The sequence below is a fragment of the Passer montanus genome, unplaced genomic scaffold, assembly GCF_014805655.1.
Source record: "Passer montanus isolate IOZ18808 unplaced genomic scaffold, ASM1480565v1 scaffold11, whole genome shotgun sequence".
NCBI classification, from domain to species: domain Eukaryota; kingdom Metazoa; phylum Chordata; class Aves; order Passeriformes; family Passeridae; genus Passer; species Passer montanus.
This window is the reverse complement of record NW_024357613.1, coordinates 17,392,825-17,416,936: the sequence shown is the minus strand read 5'-3', so window position 1 is coordinate 17,416,936 and position 24,112 is coordinate 17,392,825. Positions and strand designations below refer to the sequence as shown.

Genomic DNA, 24,112 nt, shown 5'->3' with positions numbered 1-24,112 from the left:
AGTGGCATAAATTAGAAAATACAACAAAACTTTCACATTTCAAACCAGAACTGTGTCAATACTGATATCTTTTTTACAAAACAGCCAAACATCATTGCTTTCTTTAATCTGCTGCATCTGCTTTTGCAAGGTGGATAACTGCATTAAGTTTTTTTTGCTCTGATATTATATTAAGGTGCACATAAGTCTCATGACATGTTTACAATTTAAATGAAATATTATTGTGTCACATATATTGTGCAGGCATGTTACGGATGCTTTCTGTATTTTCACAATTACAATAGCTTGATTCAAAATTTTAGGTGAATCAAATACTACTGGTGTAAAAAAGGTGATTCCACAAAAGAATTTTTCATCACTATCCATATTTTTGGCTAAGAATGATACCGCTTTAAAGATTTTAGGCTCACTAAGGCCAAAAATAGGCTCCCTTTGAGTGTGAATAGGACAGAATTACATTTTAGTCTGTCCAGTACATGTTTAACTAGTATGGAAGTTAATAGTGCTTTTTTAGTCAATACTGGTGGTTTTAGCAGTTGTGTTATTTAATTTATTGTGGGGCAGGATGCCTGAAGAAAGGCACTAAGAATGCACTTTCCTCTTTGAGATAGGGTTTTACCTGAGTTTTTTTGTTTATAATTTCTCTTTTATTCCTCCCCAATTCCTGCTGCTCCTTGGTTGGAACTGTGCTTTTTCTTAAGTTGTGCTCTTTTTGCAGAGAAGTGACTAATGTTCTGCTGAGGTATCCCTGATGGATCTACAGTAGTTTATTCCTATTTAAGTCTGAGCTCAAGACATTACAGATACTATGAACATGGTTCTTAAAAAACAGCAAAAAAAAATCAGCTGATATAGAGCCCCTCAGAATGAAATACAGCTATTTTTCTAGATTTTTTAAAAAAATATTGTAACATCATATTAATAACTGAGTGTTTACATACATACAGCTGCCTTCATCTGCAAGCAGTTACTTAATGTAATTGCATGTAAACGTGAGCAGTGTGTTCTTTACTTACTTCATGATGCCACCCATCAAGTTGAATATTCAATGAAACCCTAACTGGTAATTTTAATCTATTAAAATTTTTGTACTCAAAACTACATCTCTCCTGATGTGAAGTAGTTCTATTATGCCTTTAGAATTCATGTCCACCTCTGTCCACTGGGCACTGTGCAGAATCTGCATAATTTTGCATGAGCTCCTCGTAAAGTAAAGTGTTTAGTCTGGCCCATGTTGTTACTAAACATGTGATTTTGCCCAATCATCAGTGGGTCTGATGCAGAAAAAATTGCCCATCACTGTAAAAGTTTTTCTTAGCTTTTAGAAGTCCCAAATAGGAGATTTTGACTTGGGATCCTTTATAGAGCAGAAAAGCTCTTGTTAAGGAAGTTGGTATTCAGTTTTTTCTTGGTAATTTAATTGAAAATAATAAAGGTATGTGTGGTTTTGGCAGAGGATTTTTTTTTCCTTTCTTGTGACATAGAAGATTTTCCTATGCAGCCCAAATTTGGAAGGAGAATATTATATTTAATATATAAACCCCACCAAATAAATATTTTTGTTTTGGGGAACATAAATTTTAGATTATTTAATTCTGCTCTGTTGAATGTGGAACTGCTTACACTTGAACATGAAGTCAGTCCTCAGTTGCATGTGATGATAGAGGCATCTTTAGTCTGAAGAACACAGAATTAAATTCAGGGTCTGTAGAAAGCATTTTGTTTCTGTGCTGGACAAGATGAGAACAAAAGATTTAAAATACAGTAAGACAAGTTTACCTTAAGCAGTAGAAAATCTCTTTTGGAAGTAATTACAATGTAATACTAAACACAGTAAAAATTGCTGTGTAATAGACAATATGGAAAAGGCTGTTTCATTACTGGACACTTAGAGGAGATGAGACACTTGTCAGGTCTAGAACTGGTCCATCAAAGAGAAGCACTCTAAGGTTTTGTGAAGTCCAATCTACAGCCCTTTATCAGTGTATTTGAGAGACTTATGTTGAAGACGTTGTTAGTTGTTTTCATGTTGTTTCTTCTTCCTTCTCCCCTCCCTGAATGACAGCATTGTAGGTATTATTTAAAAGTCTAGACTTCTGTGCCTCTAAATACAGACTTCTAAATACACATTTATATATTTTATTTAACAAAATTAGGAATATACTTACCTATGGAAAATTACTTCTTGTTATTCCCCATAACCTCGGAGGGTAAGAATTAGATTATATTTGAGATCAAGAGCTAAAATAAACCACATTTTAACAAAATGGTAGTGTTATAACAGATGGACAGTAGAGCCCTATTTCTCTCTGTCACAGATTTGCTGGAAATAGTTTTGATCCCTGAATTTTATACAATGTCATTCATGTCATTTGGAATGATCAGAAGAGTTACTGGTTTTTAATACACTGCTTTGCCAGTAAAAGTCATTCTATTGACTTGCTTATACCAGCAGAAAACTACTTTAAGCTCTATATAAGAATTTGTGATATGACAGTCTAGTTAGTTTCAGTATAGCAGAACCAAAACAACAATGAGGACAGAACTCCTTTTCTCCTCCTAAAAGTTCCATCATTTGACCAAGTCCATATAACTTAACTGGCAAACTAACCTTGCCTTGACACAGGTCTGCTAAGGTTTTTTGTTAAATGGACTTATTTTGTATATAGTTTAATCCTTCATATACTTTTCTTTTGCAAAGTATACTCTAGGACATTCAAAAATATCGATCCCCTACTAATACCTCTATGTAGTTACACCATGCCTGCCTTTTTTTTCTCTCTTCCCACCACCTACCCTCTATTTATTCTAAGCTCTTTTGTTAATTTGAGTTATTTTCCAAAATGGTTTGTGGTTGAAGTTTCTTTGATGATCTGCAAGGCATCTTTAAGTTTATGATATTGCCATTGAAAGTGTTTTCCTGCTACTACTTCATTATGCTTTGGGTTTTTTCATTATTATCCTTTTCACTGTGTCTCAAAATTTCTGCTTCTTTTTTTTCTTGTAAATTGAGTGCTATTTCTTTAAAATGGAGAAATTCCTTTTCAACACCCAGTCTCTGCTCAGGAGGACACTTAGACATGAGGTTCAAGGGCAGACTCTGATTTAGAAATGGTTTCTCATCATAATAGCATGTTCCCCAGACTGATTTAAGATTGCATCACTGATAGTTAATAATATGTAGTGTGGTTATTATTTACCCTCTAAATTTCTGCTGTTGCAAGCAGTTGTATGTGTGTTAGCACAAGAAAGTTGCACTGATTTGTACTTCTAGCATGCTTTTAGCCTGAGACATCACTCAGTGGAGGTCTGAGCAAATAAAACTGAGGAGCACAGCCCAGGAATTAGGTCATGTACAAGGGTCAGCAAACCTGCAAAATACAGCCCCACAGCTGTGTTAGAATTGTTCTGGGGTCCTTCACTGCAGTGGGAATCAAAACAGGATATTTGCCGTCAGCTGGCCACTACTATCTAAAGGAGACAAAGCTCAGCAGTTACCTGTTACGTAATCATAAACAGATACCAGGGAGCTTAATCCAATTGAAGCTTGTCCTGATTTCATGTTGATTTTAGTATTGCATGCCCTTAACAGTTATGTCAAATACCCCCATTTCCATTTAAAATAATGTACAGTGAAGTAACTGTTTGCATTAGGTCTGTGACATACTGTCTTTCTGGTTCTTTCCAGCCATGTAAAGTAGGTAGTTACATGTTGGTGTTGTACTGTGGCTCACAGTCATTCAGCATTCAATGAAAGGGAGCATGTTCTGAAATTTCCTACTGAATCACCTAGTTAATTCATTCAAATGCTCTTTAATATCTGTGGTGGATATCAGCATATTAAGGGCTTTGAGTGCACTGATGCATTAACATTTTCTTTAACTCTTGCTTTGGAGAGAAAAAGAAACTAACTACTAACAACCTATTTGCTCTTAAAACATCTGAAAGATCTACCTAACTGTTCAAATAATGCTCTTGTCCCTGAAACCTTTGTTATTTGCATGTTCCATAAATCAAACCCTTTTCCTTATTCCATGGACTGGAAGAATGCCTCAGAAAGGGAAATATTAGATACTTGTGCTGACTTTATGCAAACATTTTGTTATTTGTCAATGAATCAGTTTGTTTTGGTATTGTAAGTCATTATGCAAACAATACAAACACATGACATCCCAAAAAAATAAGCAGCAGTCTATAATATAGTATATATAATTCTGAATTAAATGAGCTTTTTTGAGAAAAAAAATCTCCTAATACATCAGTTTTCATTCTCAATTTAGGTCCTTTTTGTTGACTTTAGTGGTATAACATAATGTCCTTGCATGTACTGCACGGATAAAGAGAAATGAACAGAAGAGGAAGCTCACTGCACACACTTTCAGTATATGTTTACAAATGATAAAAAATTACCCCCGTACTTGTACACAAGTATGTGTAACTTACTTTTAGTTAAATAATTTACCTGTATTCTTTCACTGCATTCCAGAAAAAGGTGACTTTATGCCCTAGAACTTTTATCTATTAACAGAAGAGGAAGCTGGCTGCACACACTTTCAGTATATGTTTACAAATTATAAATATGTTTACAAATGATAAAAAATTACCCTGTACTTGTACACAAGTATGTGTAGCTTACTTTTCGTTAAATAATTTATCTGTATTCTTTCACTGCATTCCAGAAAAGGGTGACTTTATGCCCAAGAACTTTTATCATAATTAATAGTCCTACATTTTTACTGAGATTAAATTTTTCCGTGTAAATAGCTAGGAGAGATGGGATTAGCAAAATACTAAAATAATGACCATCATATCATCTTTAAAAGTCTTTTCTAATTTGGAATTGCAGCTTCCTACAAAAATGACAGGCTTTTAGGTGGTCAAGCATTTGAGACTATTTGAAAACTTAATGGTACACCATATAGAAGATTTATATTGGTCTAAATTCTGCGTCTTTGGACACACCTTCTCTTCATTTCAATCATGATGCATCTGCATTAAGCAGCCTTAAGTAAAGTATACTTGGGTATTAGAAAGCTGTTAGAAAAAATAATTTAACTACACACTTCCATTACTTTTTTGGGGTATTTTTCCAGTCTCAAATCCCATATATTTAATTTTACCACAAACTAAACACCGTATTTTTTTCCTGTTTTATTGAACGGGCAAACAGGGGTAGATGGTCCCCCTCCCTAGAGAGGAGACGACCTACTAGTCCCAGGATTCATATCCAGCATGCATCTCCGGAGGATGACAGGTACTAGTCAACTCCTCCCAGTTGAAAAATGGCTTACTGCATCTTGCACTCTCAGTGGAGTACACTGACATTTAAAAGTGTGCATTTGTGTGGAGACTTACAACCTCCAGAAGCCCAAAATGAAACAGCAGTTTAGGTATCATCTCTGCATTTTGTTGAACTGTTATAAAGCACAGAAAAATGAACATCTTTTCAAGTTTTCTGTTTGTCTGAATAGTCACAAGACATGAAATATGGTGTCTGATGCAACAGAACATCATCTGTGTTAATTGAATAGTCACAAGACATGAAATATGGTGTGTGATGCAACGTGTTAACGTTCTTTAGTCTGTTTTTACCTGCTTCTGTAAATGGTGCTGGTGCTTTCACTTTCACTGTGGTGCTTTATAATGTGATAAATACTTGTTGTTAGAGCATATTCTTGTATATATGTTTGTTTTCATTGGTTTTGGTTTTTCTTTTTTCAAACTGTTCCTAATGGGAAAAAAACCCCACAGGCTGATATGTTGGAGGTCTTGTTAACACTTTCTAGTTGATGTATGTAAAAATTGGCACTGTTTGTAAATTCTGTCCAAATCAGGAGGGCCTCCATGGAACAGATTTCCCTAATAAGGTAGGTTTTGATTAAGAACATCAGGGCTCTAAATAAATTTTATGCTTAAATATCGCCTATGATTAACAGAAGCACCTTTGTATTTTACTTCTCACGAGCTTTCTTACCACTTGACTTTTGGTATCCCATTGCTTTGGCAGCAGTAATTTTTTGTTTGTTATTTTATTTACAGATAGACCTGGTTTTATTTTAAGCAACAATTTTAATTTCTATTTAAGTGCAATTTCAAAAATTTTAAGTATTTTGTATTACAGTAATTGACAGGACACAGATTAATGTAAATACAGGTTAATGTAAATAATCTGTACATGAAGTTAAGAAGTTGCATTTAAAACTGTAAGACTGAAATACCAGTGGTGTCAGTCCTGAACTGCTAAAGTCTATCCACAGTACTGATATTTGTACTGTGATTCATCTTGTTTGCTTGATACTGGAAATATTCCACTCAGACCAGATGGGAAGAGTGTAACTGTGTGTGGGTAATATTTCCTTTTTTAATTTGAGTTAAACAGCATTATAAATTACAGAATTTAAGTAGTGAAATATAATTTTAAAGCTGTCCTCCCTTACAGATACTGCATTTCCAGAAATTTTGCCAACATATCCCTTTGATGGGACAGCTATTAAGAGTTCAGAAATGTACTTTATGTCTTTTAGGCATTTTTAAGTCATTTTGGTTCTCATTTTTTGAGTCAATTGAAAAATTGCCTTTGACTTCAGGGTATTGGACTTGAAAAAAACAGTGAAATAAGGTTTTCATCTAAATGCTGTCATTCTCAATGCCAAATAGTAAGCTTTTTTACATCAGCTGAAATTTTGTGCAGAAAGGCTGAAATCATCTAACACCCACCAGCAAACATTTTACAGTGAAACATCTGTAGGATGTGGAATCTGTAATGGCAAGGTTTTTGAGATGGGTAGACAGCAGTCTAATTTTCTATGAAAAATCACTGCCTAGCTGTGTTTGCAAGTCTTGCATGCAATCTGGTCACCAAAACCCAGTGATGAGCAGTCAGGCACTGATGAGCACAGAAGGAATTTGAGCTACCCTCAGTGCTGATGAGGGTTTGCAGCCTATGAGTTCCAGGATTTTCTCCGACATTAAGAGAAGTTCTGAGAACACTGAGTTTTTTTGCAAATCTGTAGAGAGAAAATCAGTGAGGGAATCAAAGGTGCTTTATCTTTGTTCTCTACTCTATAAGTTTACATTTGTTCTGATTAATTCACATAGTTATTGCAGTGGGCCAATACTACTCAGTTCAATATTGAAAGTTTTTTCAAGATTTGATTGTATCAGATGACTGAAGTGTAGTGGCTGTTGGGGGATGACTGATGGATCAGCAGGGGTAACAAACTAACTGCTTATCACAGCTTTTGAATTATACTTCACAGATTAATTGACTTTGACAGACTTCATCTTGCTCTTCATTTGAGTACCTTACAGATTTATATTACAAATAGGTCCAATTTGCATATAGAGTGGAATCAAGATCTGTTTCTGAACACATTTCTTAAATCTATGACTTATGCATTGTTTCCAATTTTGATAAATTAATTTTTTGCAACATTGTATTTATTTCTAATGGCTATGAACATAAATTCTGCTAAAACTTTGGCAAGACTTCTTCTGAAATTTGCTCATTCGCCATATCAGGAAGTGACTCCTTGATACATTGATGAGAAGAAGACATGAGTTATGTATTATTTCAGTGTTAAAAATTTGCAAATGTTTGGTATCATTTATTTCTATAAGATATTTTGAAGGATAGTTTTTCTATTGGATTTGATAGCATAATTCCTTGAAAGCTTTTTGGTTTTTAATATTAGAAATCAGGAAGTCTAAATGTCTAATGTCTACAGTGTAGACAGATGAGTATCTGAGGTCTGTGAAATTTAAATGATGGTAAAAACAAGGTGAATGTAAGCTGAGCATTTAATGGTAGGTAAATTTTTTTTTCAGACTGTTTGTTTGGAAAAATCTGCTGATAATATCAGCATATAACCAAGACTGGATAAAATAAGCTTTTTAAAAGAGGAGTGCTCATATATTTTAATTTAAGAGAAGTAGCTTTTGTCAGTCATGCATGCATGTGTAAGAATGCTTGTCCCAGAGTCACCTGAAGCCAGCTGCAGAGCAAGTGCCCTCCTGAGGCACATAGAACTTTGGAACATGAACTGTAAATAGCTCATCTGTATATAAAACAATATGTAGTGCTTGCCTAAATATGATATTTATTGTTCAATGATTTGGTGTGACAGTTGGAGGATTTATGATCTTAGAGAGAAATTTTAGGCTTTCCTGACTCTAATGGAGGTATAGATGCAAATATGTTATGAAATTTAGGTTATTAGTGAACTACAAATATTGCAGAGTTTTCTCATTAAAATCCAAATTTGGTATTTGAAAAAAATATTCCATTCATAGATCTTATAATATACTTCATTAAAAACTAATAATAAACCAACAGGATAATAGTATTTTTTGCCAAATTGAAAGCTGTTAAATTCTGTGGCTTCAGCAGAAATCAAAATCCCATAGAAATTCAGAAATATTCCTATGCTTTTTATTAAAAGAAAATCTCATTCAGTTATTCTACTTGCTCTTGAGTTGCTGAAAACTGTTACTGTAGCAGACTGTGTGGCAATAGAACATGAAGGTGTCATCAAAATGCATGAAATTAGGAAACTTACTTGCATTTTCAGGAGAATTTCACAATATAATGACAAAATATGCATTGTCTTAAGCAAAGAGGTTTTTTTATATGTTTATAGATTCTCAAGAAGATTAATAGCACCTATTAAATAACAGTGCTGCTATTCAGCATGTAGAGCATAAAGGTTTTTAAAAATAATACTGTCATGGCTTTCATTCTATACTTCATTACATCTTGAAGTGTTGATCTTACATCTAAAATTTTATAGTGTTTGGAATAGGAAAATGAAAAATACAGCTTTTTTCAGTAGACAGTGACTTAATGCTTTTTGTTTATATATTTGCCTGCATGTCTCCACCTTCACTGCATGTGACCATCTCTCTGTATCTGCTCATTCCGTCCAAATTCACATCCATGTTTCCAAATGTTGTGAAGAACAAGGACGCTGGAGTCTTGCATTCCAAAACAGGACAGTGTAGACCACCTAAGTGCTAAACCTGGAGCAGCACAGAGGTATCCTTATTTGCTCAAATCATAGATCAAAGTAAAAGAGGTATTGATTATAGTATATTCTTCATATGTTCTGCATACTTTCACACATTTTCTTTTTTATTTTCCTGGTTTTATGTACTAGTACATATGTGCATGTATCATTCATGGATAATATTGTTTTCTCCTATGAAGTATGGGAAGTAAGTCAGAGCATGTTGAGCTAATTAGAAATGTATACAGCATCATCATAGCCAGAGGGAGGAACCAAAAAGGAAGCTGATTTTCAATAATTTCTAGTATGTGCTGCTCTCAAGGCAGCCCTGAGAGCAGAGAAATAAATGTACTCAGCTCATTGGTGCTGTGTATTACTGTGTTACTTGTCACAGCAAAGCACATCCTGCTCTTGGCTTTTCCATCCAACTGAAACCACTCACTATGAGCTCTTTCTCCGTTGTATGCAATGTCACAGTCTAGGCAAGCAACATAAGGAGTAAGAGAAAAATAAGCCCTAAACAGAACCAACTAAACAGAAAATGAAGAGGGTGACATAATTTGAATGGTAATGCTGCTGCATTACTTATCTAGCCATAAGTTTTAGAGCTTTGCTAACTATAGGCTTAAAGTAAAGTTGCAGCATTTATTATGTGTGTTTTCCTCTGTATCCACTTTATATTTGTCCTGGTAAAGAAAAAAAATTGAAAAACAATGAGAATATACAAAAAATAAAATAGATTGAAGATAAAAGGGATTTCTGGTTTTAATCTGACATACTATTTTTTGTGGGAAAATACATTTTTTAAAAGCATCAGGTAGTGACCTCTGCTTATGCAGAAAGTATTTTGTATTTTGATGCAGTGTTTTCTTTCTTATACAGTCTACTGCATCACAATGAAATGCTCATCAAGAACTGCAGTGGGTAAAAATAATGAAAATACACTGGGATTATGTTCTTTGGGCATAGTTTGCTGTCACAGCTGTTTAGGTCTCTTCCCATTCAGGCACTGGATTACTCTTTATAGCCACAAAGATTTAAAAGGAAAACATACTATTTTAAATGTTATTTTTGTCTCTCTTTTTTGCCCAGTAATTTATTTAGCCTAATATATATGACATTGATTGTATCATTGCAAGATCTTGCATGTATTAAAATCTGTCAGCATTTCTGGACTAGGATTGAATAATCATCAGTCCCTGGTTTTACTGCTCCTGAAACACTGTATGCACTTTTTCTTCTAAAAAAAATAATGCATATTGGTGGTTTTCTGAGGTTTAAAGTAGTAAATCCTAATTGTAAATACTAACATTACTATGGATAGTACAGAAAATTTTGGAACACAAGATTTACAGAGATTTATTTATTATATTTAGTCCTGGGTAATAATGGTGAAACGTGGCTTTACCTTTGTTCTTATATGTGTAGACTTATATTCCTCCCCATTGTTATTATTTAATATCAAAGGGAGTTCTTAGATTGTCTGAGGTAACTAGTGCCTCATTATCCAAATGACAGATGAATTCTGTAAAAGATTTGTGTAGGAAAGGAGTGAAGGAGTGAAATAATTTCAAACTTACTTATATTGACTAAGAAGAAAATGGAATTAGTTAAATCTGTTTCTAAAAACTTTAAAAGGTAATAGAATGAGATTTTTGAAAAAAACAAGTTTTTATTAATATGGTGACAGCTTTTTTTAAATCTGATATAATTAGATCTAAAAGAAATTTTTAGATCTATTTAAACCTTCAAATAATATTTTCTGTTTCTTTCTGCAAGGTTTTTTTCCTGCTTTCTACTCTGAACTTGTTTCTTATGCTGTTGAGCGATGCCTTATAGGGCTATGAGGAGTCATTGTTTCTAGTCAAATGCAGGCTGTGAGGTCGAAACTAGTTGCAGGCTCAGTCAGGATTAATGTTTTCTTCCCTGCTTTGGTACCTCATCAGCTGCACACCATGAGCCTCAATCAAACCTAATTAATGAAATGTATCTTAAACCTAGACTTCACCAGCCTGTTTATGATGATAGTTCTCACTTTCTCATCTCCAACTGTTTCTTTTGTTACCTTTTTAATACATGAATGAATAATCTTCATGTTTCTGTATTCTTTTTCTTCTTTGTTTATTTCTTTTCTGACATGTCATTTCACAGGCAGTCCAGAAAAGTGGAAAGATATAGCAGCCAAAAACAAGCTAGGAAAGGCCCTGCAGCTGAAGCAGAAAGGTAGGAGTGTTGATTGATGTGTAAGCATCTCTTGTTATCACTTTGATCCCAGATTTTGGAATACACCTTTAATACAAATTTTTTAGAGCATCTATGGCTGAAAGCTATGTTGCCATAATTTACAGTATTATATATTTTGTATCTGTATTATTATCACTTTGTTGCATACATATGGAATTTTTCTGGCATTTTCCATCATTACGGATAAGCTCAGTGGCAAAGACTAGAAGTGCTTTTCTGCACTGTAACACTGATTCTTTTTCCAAAAAATCCTTATTTTACATTAACTTTGAGGATGAAAAACCTCAATTGATTATATAAACAGATAGACAGCTATAACAGATAAATAATTCAAAATGCCCCTGAACAAATAAATTTCACTTTAATGTATAAAAATTTTAAGTTAAACATTTAAATCTATAACTTCATAAAATTAATAGAAAGACTGGTACTTTTTTAATTAATAGAATTTTTCTGAATTTGTGTTGTCATTCTGTCTTAACTTTGATGTTACAGTAGTATGCGGTTACATGTTCAAAATCTTTAGAAAAAGTAGAAAAATAGAAAAATATAGATATATAAAATATAATAGAAATATATTCATAGAAAGATATTAATAAAATAGAAATATATATAAACAAGAAAGATATATGTGTAGAAAAATAAAGATATATACTGAATACTAAGTACATCTAGTTAAGTTTTAAACCTTGTATATTGACTGAAATATACAGGGAGGAGGGATGAGATCCTGCCTTTGTCAGAAATTGACTGATGTGGAGAGTACATCTGTTTACGTTGCAAGAGTTTTAAAACTCCCTTGAACAACGCAGACATCTCTATTTTCAATGAAAATGCACATTATGTAGCAAAACTTAAGCACTTTTTTTAGTTTACTGCTTCTGGCTCCAGATTATTGTTTCTGATCCAAAAGCAATGCCTACATTTTCCTCGAGTCAGATGATTCTGTTGTCACAACAACCCAGGTGCTTTTTCAATTTGAGTCAGAGAGATTACCTAAATGATGACTGAAATCCTTGCTATGATTGAATCAGGGGCTTTTATGCCATGGAGATTACTAAAACCTTTTTTTTTCACTGTTTTTTCTGACTTCTGAAAACTAACTGATGCCTAAGGGGTTTGGCTCTTGGCAATTTGGCAATGAACCCAGGGAACAAGAGCATAGGGAAACACAAATTGTACTGCTTCTTTTTACATCTCCATGCTACCTGGTGTAGGCTTCTGTTTCCATAAAATTATTCACTAGCATTAGATGTGAGACAGAAATGTTTCAGTAAGTCTGAATTCTGTAGTTCAGTATTCCATCATAGATGTAATATTGTACTAGTGCCAGAAAATTTTAATGATATGACAGGCAATGAATTTTCCTGTCAAATATAACTTGAGACTATTTTTTCTTCAAATATTCATTTTTTCTCTTACAATTGGGCTTTATTTTGCCATTTGCAGATCCTTTCTACTATTAGTTAAGCAGATTACTGGAATAACCTATCAATATGCTGTCAGCTTCTCTATAAGGCATTTCAACATGCTATGTATGATTAAGTTTTCTGTGTAGTGTGATAGCTTAGGAAATGTACATAAAAGAGAGAAAAACTGCCTTTTGAATATAGTTTATAAAGCCTAGAAATTCTTCTAATTCAATGAGATAAGCCTTCTAGATGGGATTCAGTAATCTGTTCTGAAGGAGTAGAGCTGATTACACAAAAATAATTTTCTGTTCTTTTATGAATGAGCAAAAAATTATTTATCCTAATTCAAAAATATTTTCTTTCAGCCCTAACCCTAGAATTACCAGATGTGACATTGCCTGTCATATATTTTAGGATACGTGCAGTCTTGATCTGTATTTTCTCTATTTGGCATAGGACACTGTTCCAACGGTGAGCTGGATTGGTGACCCTCACTTATTCTTAGTTTTTCTTTAGAGTTTCTTAGGTAGCAGCATGCCACTGAGGCATCAGTCTGAAAGGAAAAGAATTTGAGTTTTCTTGTGTACTGGCAGAGCTGGAACCTGTGGGATTCCCCCATAGGCCACTTCCAGCTGAATTAATAGGTTTGCTGCTTGTAGTGTCTCCTTCCTCTGTGAGGAACCAGGAGATACACATGTATGTGCTCATTGCAGTCTCACTGCTCACCAGGTAGCATTTTTTTCCCAGATTCCTCTTCTCTTTCTATTTCTGTCTCATCTTCTCTCTAGCTTTTGTCTTCCATACTTGTTCCATGTTCCTCTTCGTCTCATTCTTCTGATCAGCCATTTGCAGGCTTCTTCCTGCAAGCAACAGATCTTTCTCCTAGGGCAGCAAGTCCTTAATGCCATTCTAGTTATTCTTCAATTGCCTTTTGTCTCTCTCTCTATTTGCACCCCAAGAGGCATATTAATCTTGTTTTAATACCCCAGGTAATCCAAACCTTATGCCTGATTTGTCTTCATTTGAGTTAAGCAGATCCTCTGTCTCTTTCTTGGAAGGGGGCATGTCTGTAAAAAGAGTATTACTGGAGAAGGAGATAAGTTTCTGAGCTGCAGGTAAGTCCTGTCCTGTTCTGTAATGGCAGGACAGACATCTAGTGTTTTGCTGGGCTCTCAGATAAATTCCTGGATATTGAGCAAAACATCAGAACTGATAACATGATGACTTTGTTAGATTGAAGCATTTATCCATACTAAAAGCAAACAAGAACTTTCTGGCACAGAGTAAGGTCCATATTTACCTTATGGATGTTATGATGTTTAGACATCTGATAGATGCTTAAAACCTGGTTATGTCCAATAGGTGGCATGGATTACTTTTGTAGTCAGCATGAGAAACAGAAATTTTCAGAAGTCAGATCATCTTTGTTGTTGTAAGCATCTTTCAGAATCAGGAAATTCAGTATCTGCAAGAATGTTATGGTTATCACTAGGGCAAGCCAGCAGTTAGCTGAAGAAATGTTAGGATTTCAGAGAGAGAATACAAGCTCAAGCAGCAGAATCTTGGGGTTTTTTTACATTGTGACTGGTCTTCCACAGGGACTGTTACTGATGAAATTAGTTTTAATCCAAACTTGTTTGTTGTCCTTGGTAGGCATCCTTGTGTTATTTCATATATAGGGGCTTTTTTAGGATTACTTCTTAGTGTATGATAGTCATATCAACCAGACAGTTCCTTGGATGCCTTGACTGTATCTTGTGGGGAAACTGTGCTGCGTGTTTGAAGGGAGATTTCATAAGTCAGCAGAAATTAAACAAGCAAACAAACAAACAAAAAAACCCCAACACACCACCCCACAATGAAATGATGGCATGAGAATTGAAATTTCTGATGTAATTTCTGATACAGTATTACCATTCACAAAAGGCTGCCCTGTTGGAAAGCCAAACAAGAGTAAAAAGGCACAGTTAGAATATTTTGGCATTCTACAAACTGAAAATGCTTCTGGTTATCTTTTAGTCTATGGAACTAGTAATAATTATGGTCTATTATACTAACGTGATCAATCACTTTACTGCATAATATTAGTTATACTTTCATTTGAGTTCCTTTAGAACTATATTTCTCTTTTAGTACTTACAGGTACTTAAATAGATTTTCTATTTCAACTGTAAAGGAAATTAAGGGAATCACAGGTGTGCTTCCATATTTTCCTTTTTTAGATCACTAACTGAAATGCAGTTAATATTTTTAATTAAAAAAAGGTATGTTTTAGAAACAGAAATGCTTTTGTGGTAAACCCAGGTATTCATAGCCTACTCTGTGCTTGTGCTTTTATTGTATGTGTTGTTAGCTCATGTTTGCTGTGTGAACACAGCAAACACTGATCTTACAGGCTGAGAGAAAATCAGTTGATCTACCTAGTGAAAGCCAACAGTATTTTGAAGTTGCACAAATGTGCTACTCTAAACTACAAATGATCTACTTGCAACTGGATAAACAGTGCTTATGCACTATAGTGAGTGTGACATTACTGTAACTGGCAAAGGCATTTCACAGTAAGCACTCCTCAGTAATCTGTGGCTTCTCATCTTGGTTTTACTTTCTCAAACCTTTTCCCTGTAGTTATAATAAGTGCCCATACTTATTTTAAATGTTAAGGCTCCAAAGGTATTTGATGCTTTGCACTCTGAAACTGTATCTGTGAATAAGGCATCAAGTAGCCAAAATGTTCTGAAACAGTGCTAGCTAGAATTCAGCCAAAGTGATTTAGGATATTTACTTAGATATGCATATTAAAAGTCTTTTGCATGCACACACACCCTCCCTTTCCCCACCCCAATATAAATGTTAAAACTCTTTTTCCTTCTTCGTGTTCGGGGAAAAAACACCGGCTGTCCTATGGAAGTAGATGCTTGCTGTCCAGTGGCCTTGTGCAATTATTGCATCATCATAAAGGGAATACTAAATTTAATAAAACATAAAAGTGGCATTTTATATTGCCCTTGTACCAGTGCAGGAGAATATATATAAACTGTGAGTAATAATCATTAAGTGGCTCTTAGAAAACTGCTTTCCATTCAATGGTTTTTCAATATTACTTTATCAAAAAAAAAATTCCCAAAATGGCAAAAAAACCCAAACCAGAACAAACCCACAGATAAATGAATAAGTTTAAGAAACAAAAAACTGAAAGGAAGTAATTCTTCTATAGCTGAAGGTAGTTAAAGAAATTAAATGTAAGACCTTTTAAGTTCACTACGTATCTAGACCTGAATATGTGCATATGGCATAGACCAAATGCAAACTTTTTCAAACCTATCTTCAGTATCTGCAACTTGTTTTGTGTTTAAAAATCAGAATATAAAATGTGTCTTCATTCGCCTTATTTTGTTTTAATTTCAATTTCATTTGCAGAGCACATCAGCAAGGAAGTCCCACGCAGTCTCCTCCTGCAGACACCTCCTTCAGCAGTCGTAGGGGAAGACAGCTACCACAAGTTCCAGTAAGAAGTGGCAGTATAGAGCAAGGTATCAAATAATGAGCTTGTGATAGCTCAGACTCTTTGATTTCTTACCTTTCTTTACTTTAAGTCTTCTTGCATATCTATATGTCCAATGCTAAATTTCTACCAGTAAAGCAATAGAAGAGAGTGAAAGCATCTTTGTAGTTTGGGAAATCCAGTGAAGTTTGACTGGTGTGTTATTACATGTGGTTTAATTGCCTTACTTTTCTAGTACCTTTTCATGTTTAAATTTTCTATTTGAGTCACGGTAGTTTCCAACATGTCTAGTATGTTCTCAGCAAAAACAAACAAAAAACCTGGGGCAAGGTTTTTTGACAGTCTTACTAATTTCTTATTTTGTGATTTATATTTATTGTTGTGCATTATTAACATAGATTAATAATAAATGTCACAGATCTGTTTTTCTTCTGGAGTTCATAGTTCACTGAATAAACAATGAAAACAATTACCATGGGAAATGTGAGAGCACAGGTCACCAGTTCTTTCTTGCTTAAGAATAAACTGATCAGGCAAAGAGTGCTGCTTTTTTCTGAAAAAAGACAATGTAGACCTGATGATTATGGATGAAGTTTCTTACATACTAAGATCAAATAAGGATGTACATTGCTATTTCCTTTTATGGCAACATACTACACACAGAGAACGAGCTGTTATGGTAAAATGAAGTAGCACAATGGATAATATTTGTACATTCATGTTTTCTTCTGTGTTTAAAAAATCCTGTTTTCTCATTGACTACAAGCAACAACTGAGATTGCTACATACTAGAAGGTTTTCTTCTTTGTGGAAATTGAAAAAATGCTTATAATGATGAAATATTGTAATGCATTGCAGAACTGTTAACAAATCACATTTTTGAGCAGATAAAGTTGCTGACCATGACCACCTTATCATGGCAGATTACCAAGGAGGTTTTCTTGTGTGATGGCTTGCATTAATCTGCAATCAGTTTGCATTAATGTTAAGGCTTTGAGCTGTGATGACATACAATCCCCTGAACTAGCACATATAAAATGTACTCTTGTTTTATAAATGTGTGTATTTTGAATGACTAATATACTGATTTAAGTGGCTTTTATTAACTTTACACTTCCTATTCAGGTCCTCTGGTTTCGTACTGGCTCTAGTACTGTCTGAATTATAGACTAGTTACAAACTACATTCAGAGTTTCTATTTCTGCATATTAGCAAGTTGGGAGTTTTATAGGGAAATGTAATAAGAAATTAATTTCAACTTTCTTCAATATTTGTACTTCAATTCAGAACTTGGCACAATATATAATGATGAATTAGCTTTTAATTTAATTTTAGTTTGGCTTTCTTTTGCATATTCGTATATCATCTTTCTGCTGGTCTTGGTAACTGGTGTGTGAGAGTAAAATACCAGTTTTGTTGAAGGCATTGGACATGAATGTAGAACTTACCATGAAAATGAGTAGAAACGGGATGTGTACAGAAGAGGAAAGAAAAAATGAAAGTTGAGCAGAAGGCCAAAACTATTCTAGGTTTATAAAGTTGTTGATGCCGTGAACACGTGTAAAGTGATGCTGTTTCAGTGAACTCCTCTTTGCACTTGTGCTTACTGCGCTCGCGCCTTTCACGTGAAATGAGCAGGTGAGATGCGCTGTGTTTGGCTGCTGTTGCAAATCGTGCCGCCTGTCACTGGGGCTGTTTCACAGCACATGGAATCAGTGCTTACAGACATTTCCTTCTCTGCACGGTATTTGGTTTCATCTGCGTGACTGACTTTGCTTCTGAAAGGGAACTTTTCTTACTTTACCCATGTTTAATGCTCTGCTCAGGCTCAGAACATTTGCAGAGAAGTACTAAATTGAATAGATTTTATAATATGTGTTTAAAAAATTGTGTTAGTATCTGTTGAAGTACATATACTAGTATGTCTAACTTAATACTACTGTTAGAAATTAAATTCACTAAGGCCATGAGACTGCAGTACTTGCTCTGATCTACAGTACCAGATTTTAATATTAGTTTCACCTCTATAATCCCTGTCAAATGGGTACCAGGGTCAAATAAAGTGACCAGAAGTGATCCGACCTTAATGTAGTATTGAACCCAAAACATATTGAGGTCTATAAAAGATTTGCCTTAACTGTGCTTGGAGCTGGTGTGTGCCCTTATTGGTTTAAATTCAGAGTAACTGTAGATACAGATGATGTCAAAATCTAGTGCAATATCCAAATGTCATTGGAAATATTTCAAAATGCATTTTCTTCCTATATTCTGATGGTCATCTTGACGTCATGCATTTCAAGGAAAACCTGTATGATATGCCATAAAGTATCATTTTTATAGTTAAGTACTTCTTTACGTTCCATAAGAATCCTGTTGTTTTATGAGGGTCAAATACTCATCTAAATATATACATCTATGAATCTAAATATATATACATATGTGCATTTAAGTCTGTTATGCAAGGCATAGTGATTGCTGCAAAGAAATTGCATATTTGTATATCAAGAATGGGCTTTTTATTTGCTCTCTTGCACATTCAGGAGACACAGAAGAATCCAGTGAAGTAATTTTATTACTCTTTAAAGTCCTCATTATGGAACAAATAAGATTTAATTAAGGAGTGACAGACTGGTAGCAGTTTTCATGTGGAGAAACAGAGTGATATTTTAAGTGCTAATCTCTAATCTTTAGCTATGAATTCTAACTGATCATATCCATGCTAATAAGGCTTGGCTGAGTATTTCAGACATTCCATTTTGTTGTCAAGTTTAGAACTATACGAGAGCTTGTTTCCTCATCTCTACCAAATGATGTTGTCTTAGTTACCTTTCTGGTTGGCAGTCTGAGAATCATAGAAATTCAACTTACAAGAAACTAAAGTAGTTTTCCAAGGTCCTGAATAATACATATACTTTCTTTAAAAAATCCTAAACTCACAGAAGTAATTGTTACAGAGAAGACCAAAGTAGTGATCCTTATTCCATTATATAAACAGAGTTTATCAGGACACTACTGATTGGTAATGGAGAAACCACCTTAAATGTAGAGGGAAAAGGTGTGTTGAAGGACTAAAACCTTTAGACAGTGTTATAATTCACACTGGAAAGAAAAAATGTGAAAAAATAACAGTCTTCTTGGTGATTATGTTCTGAAGGGGAGAGCAACTTTGTGTAGCTTTAGAGTGGAGGTGAGGCATAGTTATATTATATTTGAGAAAATACTAACTAAATAATAGCAACTCGAGGGCATGCAGGTTTTAAAAAGTGGTTGCAGTTAAGACTGTAATTAAGGCTTCTGTAATTTTTAGGAAATGTGATTTTTATTTTTATTGCAGTCATATTTAAGGAAGACATAGTTGTATTTATTTCCTTTGCCACCCTGTCAGCAGTATTTCTTAGAATGAAAGATTGGGATGCTGTTGTATTGCAAGGTCTTGAGACGTTTCAGTATTGAAAATTAGTCCTGTATAGGTGTGTCTGTGTGTGTTTTCAAGACATCACAATTTAATAGTAATTTCCCTAACTTATGCTACTAAAGAAGTGGTTTTGATTTTTCTTGTGTTAATGGATGATTTTATAAGAGGACCTAATCCTATGAAGATATTTTGGCTCAGTGACTAAAGCAGTGAAATTCTAAGCCATGGTAAGGACAATGGTGTATTCTCAATATGTCATTCTGTGCTGGGCTGTAAGAGATTTACATCACTGTATTTTTATTTGCATCATGTTTGAGTTGAACTGAGCAATTGTTAAGAGGGATGGGGATTCTGCATTGACTTTACTTTTTAGCTGTTTCTATAACAACTTTGTGGTGTAGTTGCATGGTTTTAAAATTATACTTTCGTATAAAGGGTACATCTGTGATCTTTACTCAGTCCGTCCTCTGTCATTGCAGCTATCAAACATCACAGGAATTCTTGGTTGAATATGATTTGAGGGTGGTTTCTGCACTTTTGTATAATGGTTGATTTTTGTATTGATCACGGAAGTGAATACACCAGCACGTGGTAGGGATTATATTATTATTCTAGGAAGTAAATAATAAAACAAAACAACACTGTTGAAACTAATGAACCAGCAATATAAATGTGCAATGGCTGTAGTATAGCAACAATCTGTCAGAGGTAATTTGTGCAAAACAGGTCTTACTCCCTCTATCTACCTTCTATTTGGGTCTTTGGGTTTCTTTTACATAGGTTTGACAATGTAATTTCCTATTTCAGAAGTCACATAATGAGAGTAAGGTTTGTGATAATAGCAGTCTGTTTCCATGTAAAGAGCATCTGTAAACCTGACTGGGCAGTGGGGTTGTGTGTGTTTCCAGTGGCATCTGGTTGCAGCAGTAGGGCTCACGTGGTGGCACCAAGCGAAGCAAACGTGCATCCAGCCTTAGGTGTTGCTGAACCTTAGCTCATGTTGGAAAAAGCTGTGTACAGCACTTGTATGGAAGGTGAAGTGCATGTGTGCGTGTGTGTGTGTGCTGCTGCTGTTACATGAGGGAAAACTACATGAATGTAAAGACTCTGCTGGGACTGAATGGGGACTACATATATAAAGTTCATGTGTGTGATATTTGTATAATGGTGATGTTGCAGAGGAACAATGTGTTTTGATGTCCAGTATTTTTTCTTTTAACAAATAAGAATCAGAATTTTGTACGGAAAATCAGTATGTTGTCAAATAATACATTGAGTTGCAAGTATCTTTTTCATATTTAACCAATTTAAGATCCCAAAAGAAAAAGAAGTGCTAGTGACAACAGTTCTGTGTTTGTGTACTTGATCATTGAAATGTCGTTGCAGTGATAGTATGGCTGTGGTAATGGTAAAAGAACAAACCTTTTCAGTCAAAAAATTTTTCAAATCTATCAGTATAAAAATTGAGTGGCAGAAGAAAAAGAATAAGTCCTTTCAGTTTTAGATTTCAACCTATCGGTGTTGTTTGTTTTGTCTCCATATTTCTGGTTTTATTTTTAAATTATTAGGTGGCACTGCATATTTTGAGGCAGCTTGTGGAATCTTTACTCATGCTGGAGAGTATTTTTCTTAGTAATGATAACTTTTGCAAATGAGTTCAAGCCTCATAATCTTTTATGTTTTCCTTAAAAATGGATTTTTAATAGTCTGGTGGTTATTGAGTATTATGGATTTCAGTTAATAGAAAATAAATTTGAAACACTCATTATTACAGAAGAGGCTTCAAATGGTTCAGAAGTAAGAGTGGTATTTAAAACAAGGTTTTTATGTCATTCATAAATTTGGGTATGATGATACTTCTCTAGTAGAATACTTAAGGATTCCACAATCTGGTTCTCTGTAACATCATTGTTCCTGTTAATTTTAAAGAAAAAGTCATAGGCTTTATTATTTGTCATGGTTTATCACTTTAATTTTCTACATCACTTTTACATATGCTGGAGTACTGCCTACTGTACATGCCATTGTCACATGTAACACATTTCTTTATCTAACTTTAAATTTGCTGCTTTCTTTTTCTGTTTCCATCATTCCGTGCATTTAATTCATTGAAGAGCAAGAGAATTTTAACTCTTCCACAAAAGGTAAATATTTATGTAATTTTTTACAAATGTTTGGCAACTGTTGATACTGGCTTTTCCTTCATTATACTTCATGCCAGGGTACAGGTTTTAATTAACAGCATTAACATACAAAAAGGTTGTTTCTCAAATATCTCTATGGTATCTGATGCCCTTCTTTAGAATCTGACAATGGTTTCTCTCGTGATTTCTCATGCTCCTATTGAAATGCAATATACTGGATTTAACAGAGGTAATCATTATATTTTACATGGCTCAGAAGGTGCTTGACTGAGTTAATGTTCACTCAAAGACTTAAGATTTTTCCTAAAATGTTCTTGAGTACTGCACAGCACATGCTTCTAGTGATGCAGCCATGGTCCTTGGCAGCAGTAAAGGATGTTTCCATGCTGTGGGCTTAGGAATGGTTAAAGGTGATGATGGTCAGAAACTATTTTTGTACGCAGAGACATTCTGAAGAATGAGCTGTGTCCTACTTGCAAGTCCCATGTCAGAAAGTTACTCCCATTGTGGGACAGGTTTAGGGGCAGACATACAATGCTCACCTCCTTTGAATTTATGCCTGTGCTGATACCAGAGAATTAGTGAGTTCAAACAACAGGTTTGTCCCATAAAGTGGAAACTGTAGTCTGTTACATCTCTGTCAAAGCCACATTGCAGAAAAGTCCTATTTTTTTTCCTTTTAGCTGAAAGTAGAAATTACTTTAAAATCCAAATGAAGCTTGTAGATAAAAAAAATATTTAAAAACTCATGCCACCCTTTTAATATTGAAATCAAAATACAATGCTACAGAAATATTAGTAGCACTGATTAGCCTTTTCTAACCTTTATTCCTGAGTCCTCCTCATCTTGGTAAATTCTGATCTGAATACAGGTGTGGGTGGGTCACAGCCAAACTGAGTTGAACTTGAATCAAAGTATTTCCTGCAACTACTTTACTTTCTGAAGGAATGAATATTTAGGTAAAAGTAAAGCAACTTCTCCACTAGGTATGAAGTCCAACACCCATGTCAAACATACAGAAGTATGTTTTCGTGATAATGCTAAAAATAAATTAAAAAAAATACGTAACTTAGGTGTTAGCAATTATATGTTATTTTTGCAGTGTTTCAAATATACTATGAAATGTCTTAAGAAAGTGCTAAGAGTGGTTGATTTTTCAAATTATTTCTGTCTCAGTGTTTATATTTCTCTCAAACAGGACAGTACAAATCAATCTTACCTGTTTGTTGGTTATGCCTCTGTCAAGATTTGGGCTGCATTGGATATTTTTTTGTTTAAAACAATGGACTTTATGCAGACAAACTAGACTGTCTCTAACAGGTTTGTAAAAGAGCTTGTTTACACAAGATTTGGTTGGATCTGGCTCAATATCTGGGCATGTGTAGAAGGTGGTGGGATATTTACATGCACAGATTCCTCTGGCTCAAGGGAGCTGGTGGCAGATGAAACCCAGGGGCTAAAAAGAGCTGGGCAAAAGAAGAGCAGCCAGAAGACTTAAGTGACAGCAGATCTGGGTGACCATAAATATCTTAATTTGAACTGACTTACACTAGTAACCCACTGTAACTTCTTAGAAGAGGTAAAAAAAATAGACAGTAGGTGAGTTAGAGATGAGGATGGGGGAGTTACAGGATGTTTTATGAAAGGAGACATAAATGTGAGGGAGAGCATATACTACAGAAGTGAACAACACTGACCATATGAGTCTGCAACAAAGCAAGCATCTGTTCCATGTAATCAATGGAAAAGGTTGCAATAAAGTCTTCAGCAGATTATGAAAATGCAGGGGGTTTTTTGCTCCCAAAATCAGTGGTTTGTTGTTTTGTTGTTTTTTGGGGGGGTTTAATTTTAAGAGGTCTGTGTTTTCTTGTTGTTTCCTTTTACATAGAGGCTTCTCTGTGGATCACCCCTGAAGCTCTTTGAGAAAGAACTGAATGTTGCATCATCCAGTTCAGGTTTCTATGTCTTCCTTCTGGAGTGAGTTGTTAATCTCAAGGTGTCCATCAAGGTGGCCACCAGGTCTCTGTGTGTACTGAGAGATCCAAGCTCATCTCCCAGCTTGGAAATCTGTGCCTTGCTTGTTCCTTAATTATGACTGGGAGGAGGTCCAGAGAACTATCAGCTCCCATGGAAAGGAAATCCATGCACACAATCTTGAAGTAGCTACAGCAGGTTCTGGTCAGGCAGAGCAGGGTTCAGAGCCATCTCCCTCACTATCTGCATGTTGCCATTATTTTTTGAAGTTGTTTACTCAAAGAAGTTGTAGCAAGTTCTTCATCTTGGCAACAAATTGATTTTTCAGTTTTACTTACTTTGTATTTCAGAACATTTATCTGCTTGTGATTTTGTGTGCTTTTTAAATTTTGTGGTAGAGTTTGCTGTGAATTTT

The 24,112-nt window shown here is 34.7% G+C and overlaps 1 protein-coding gene across 18 annotated transcripts in view; it reads left to right on the top strand.

The window, feature by feature from the left end:
- The window catches only part of RIMS1 (regulating synaptic membrane exocytosis 1), a 308,204-nt gene that overhangs the window by 208,451 nt on the left and 75,641 nt on the right, over positions 1-24,112 (top strand). For 13 of the 18 annotated variants that reach the window (XM_039729086.1, XM_039729053.1, XM_039729078.1 and 10 more), the window contains 2 exons: positions 11,157-11,228; positions 16,079-16,191. In XM_039729086.1, coding sequence (XP_039585020.1) covers positions 11,157-11,228; positions 16,079-16,191 — 185 coding nt within the window. Of the gene's footprint in view, positions 1-11,156; positions 11,229-16,078; positions 16,192-22,918; positions 23,044-24,112 lie in introns of those variants that run through there. The other 5 variants (XM_039729070.1, XM_039729060.1, XM_039728989.1 and 2 more) reach the window with 2 other exon arrangements.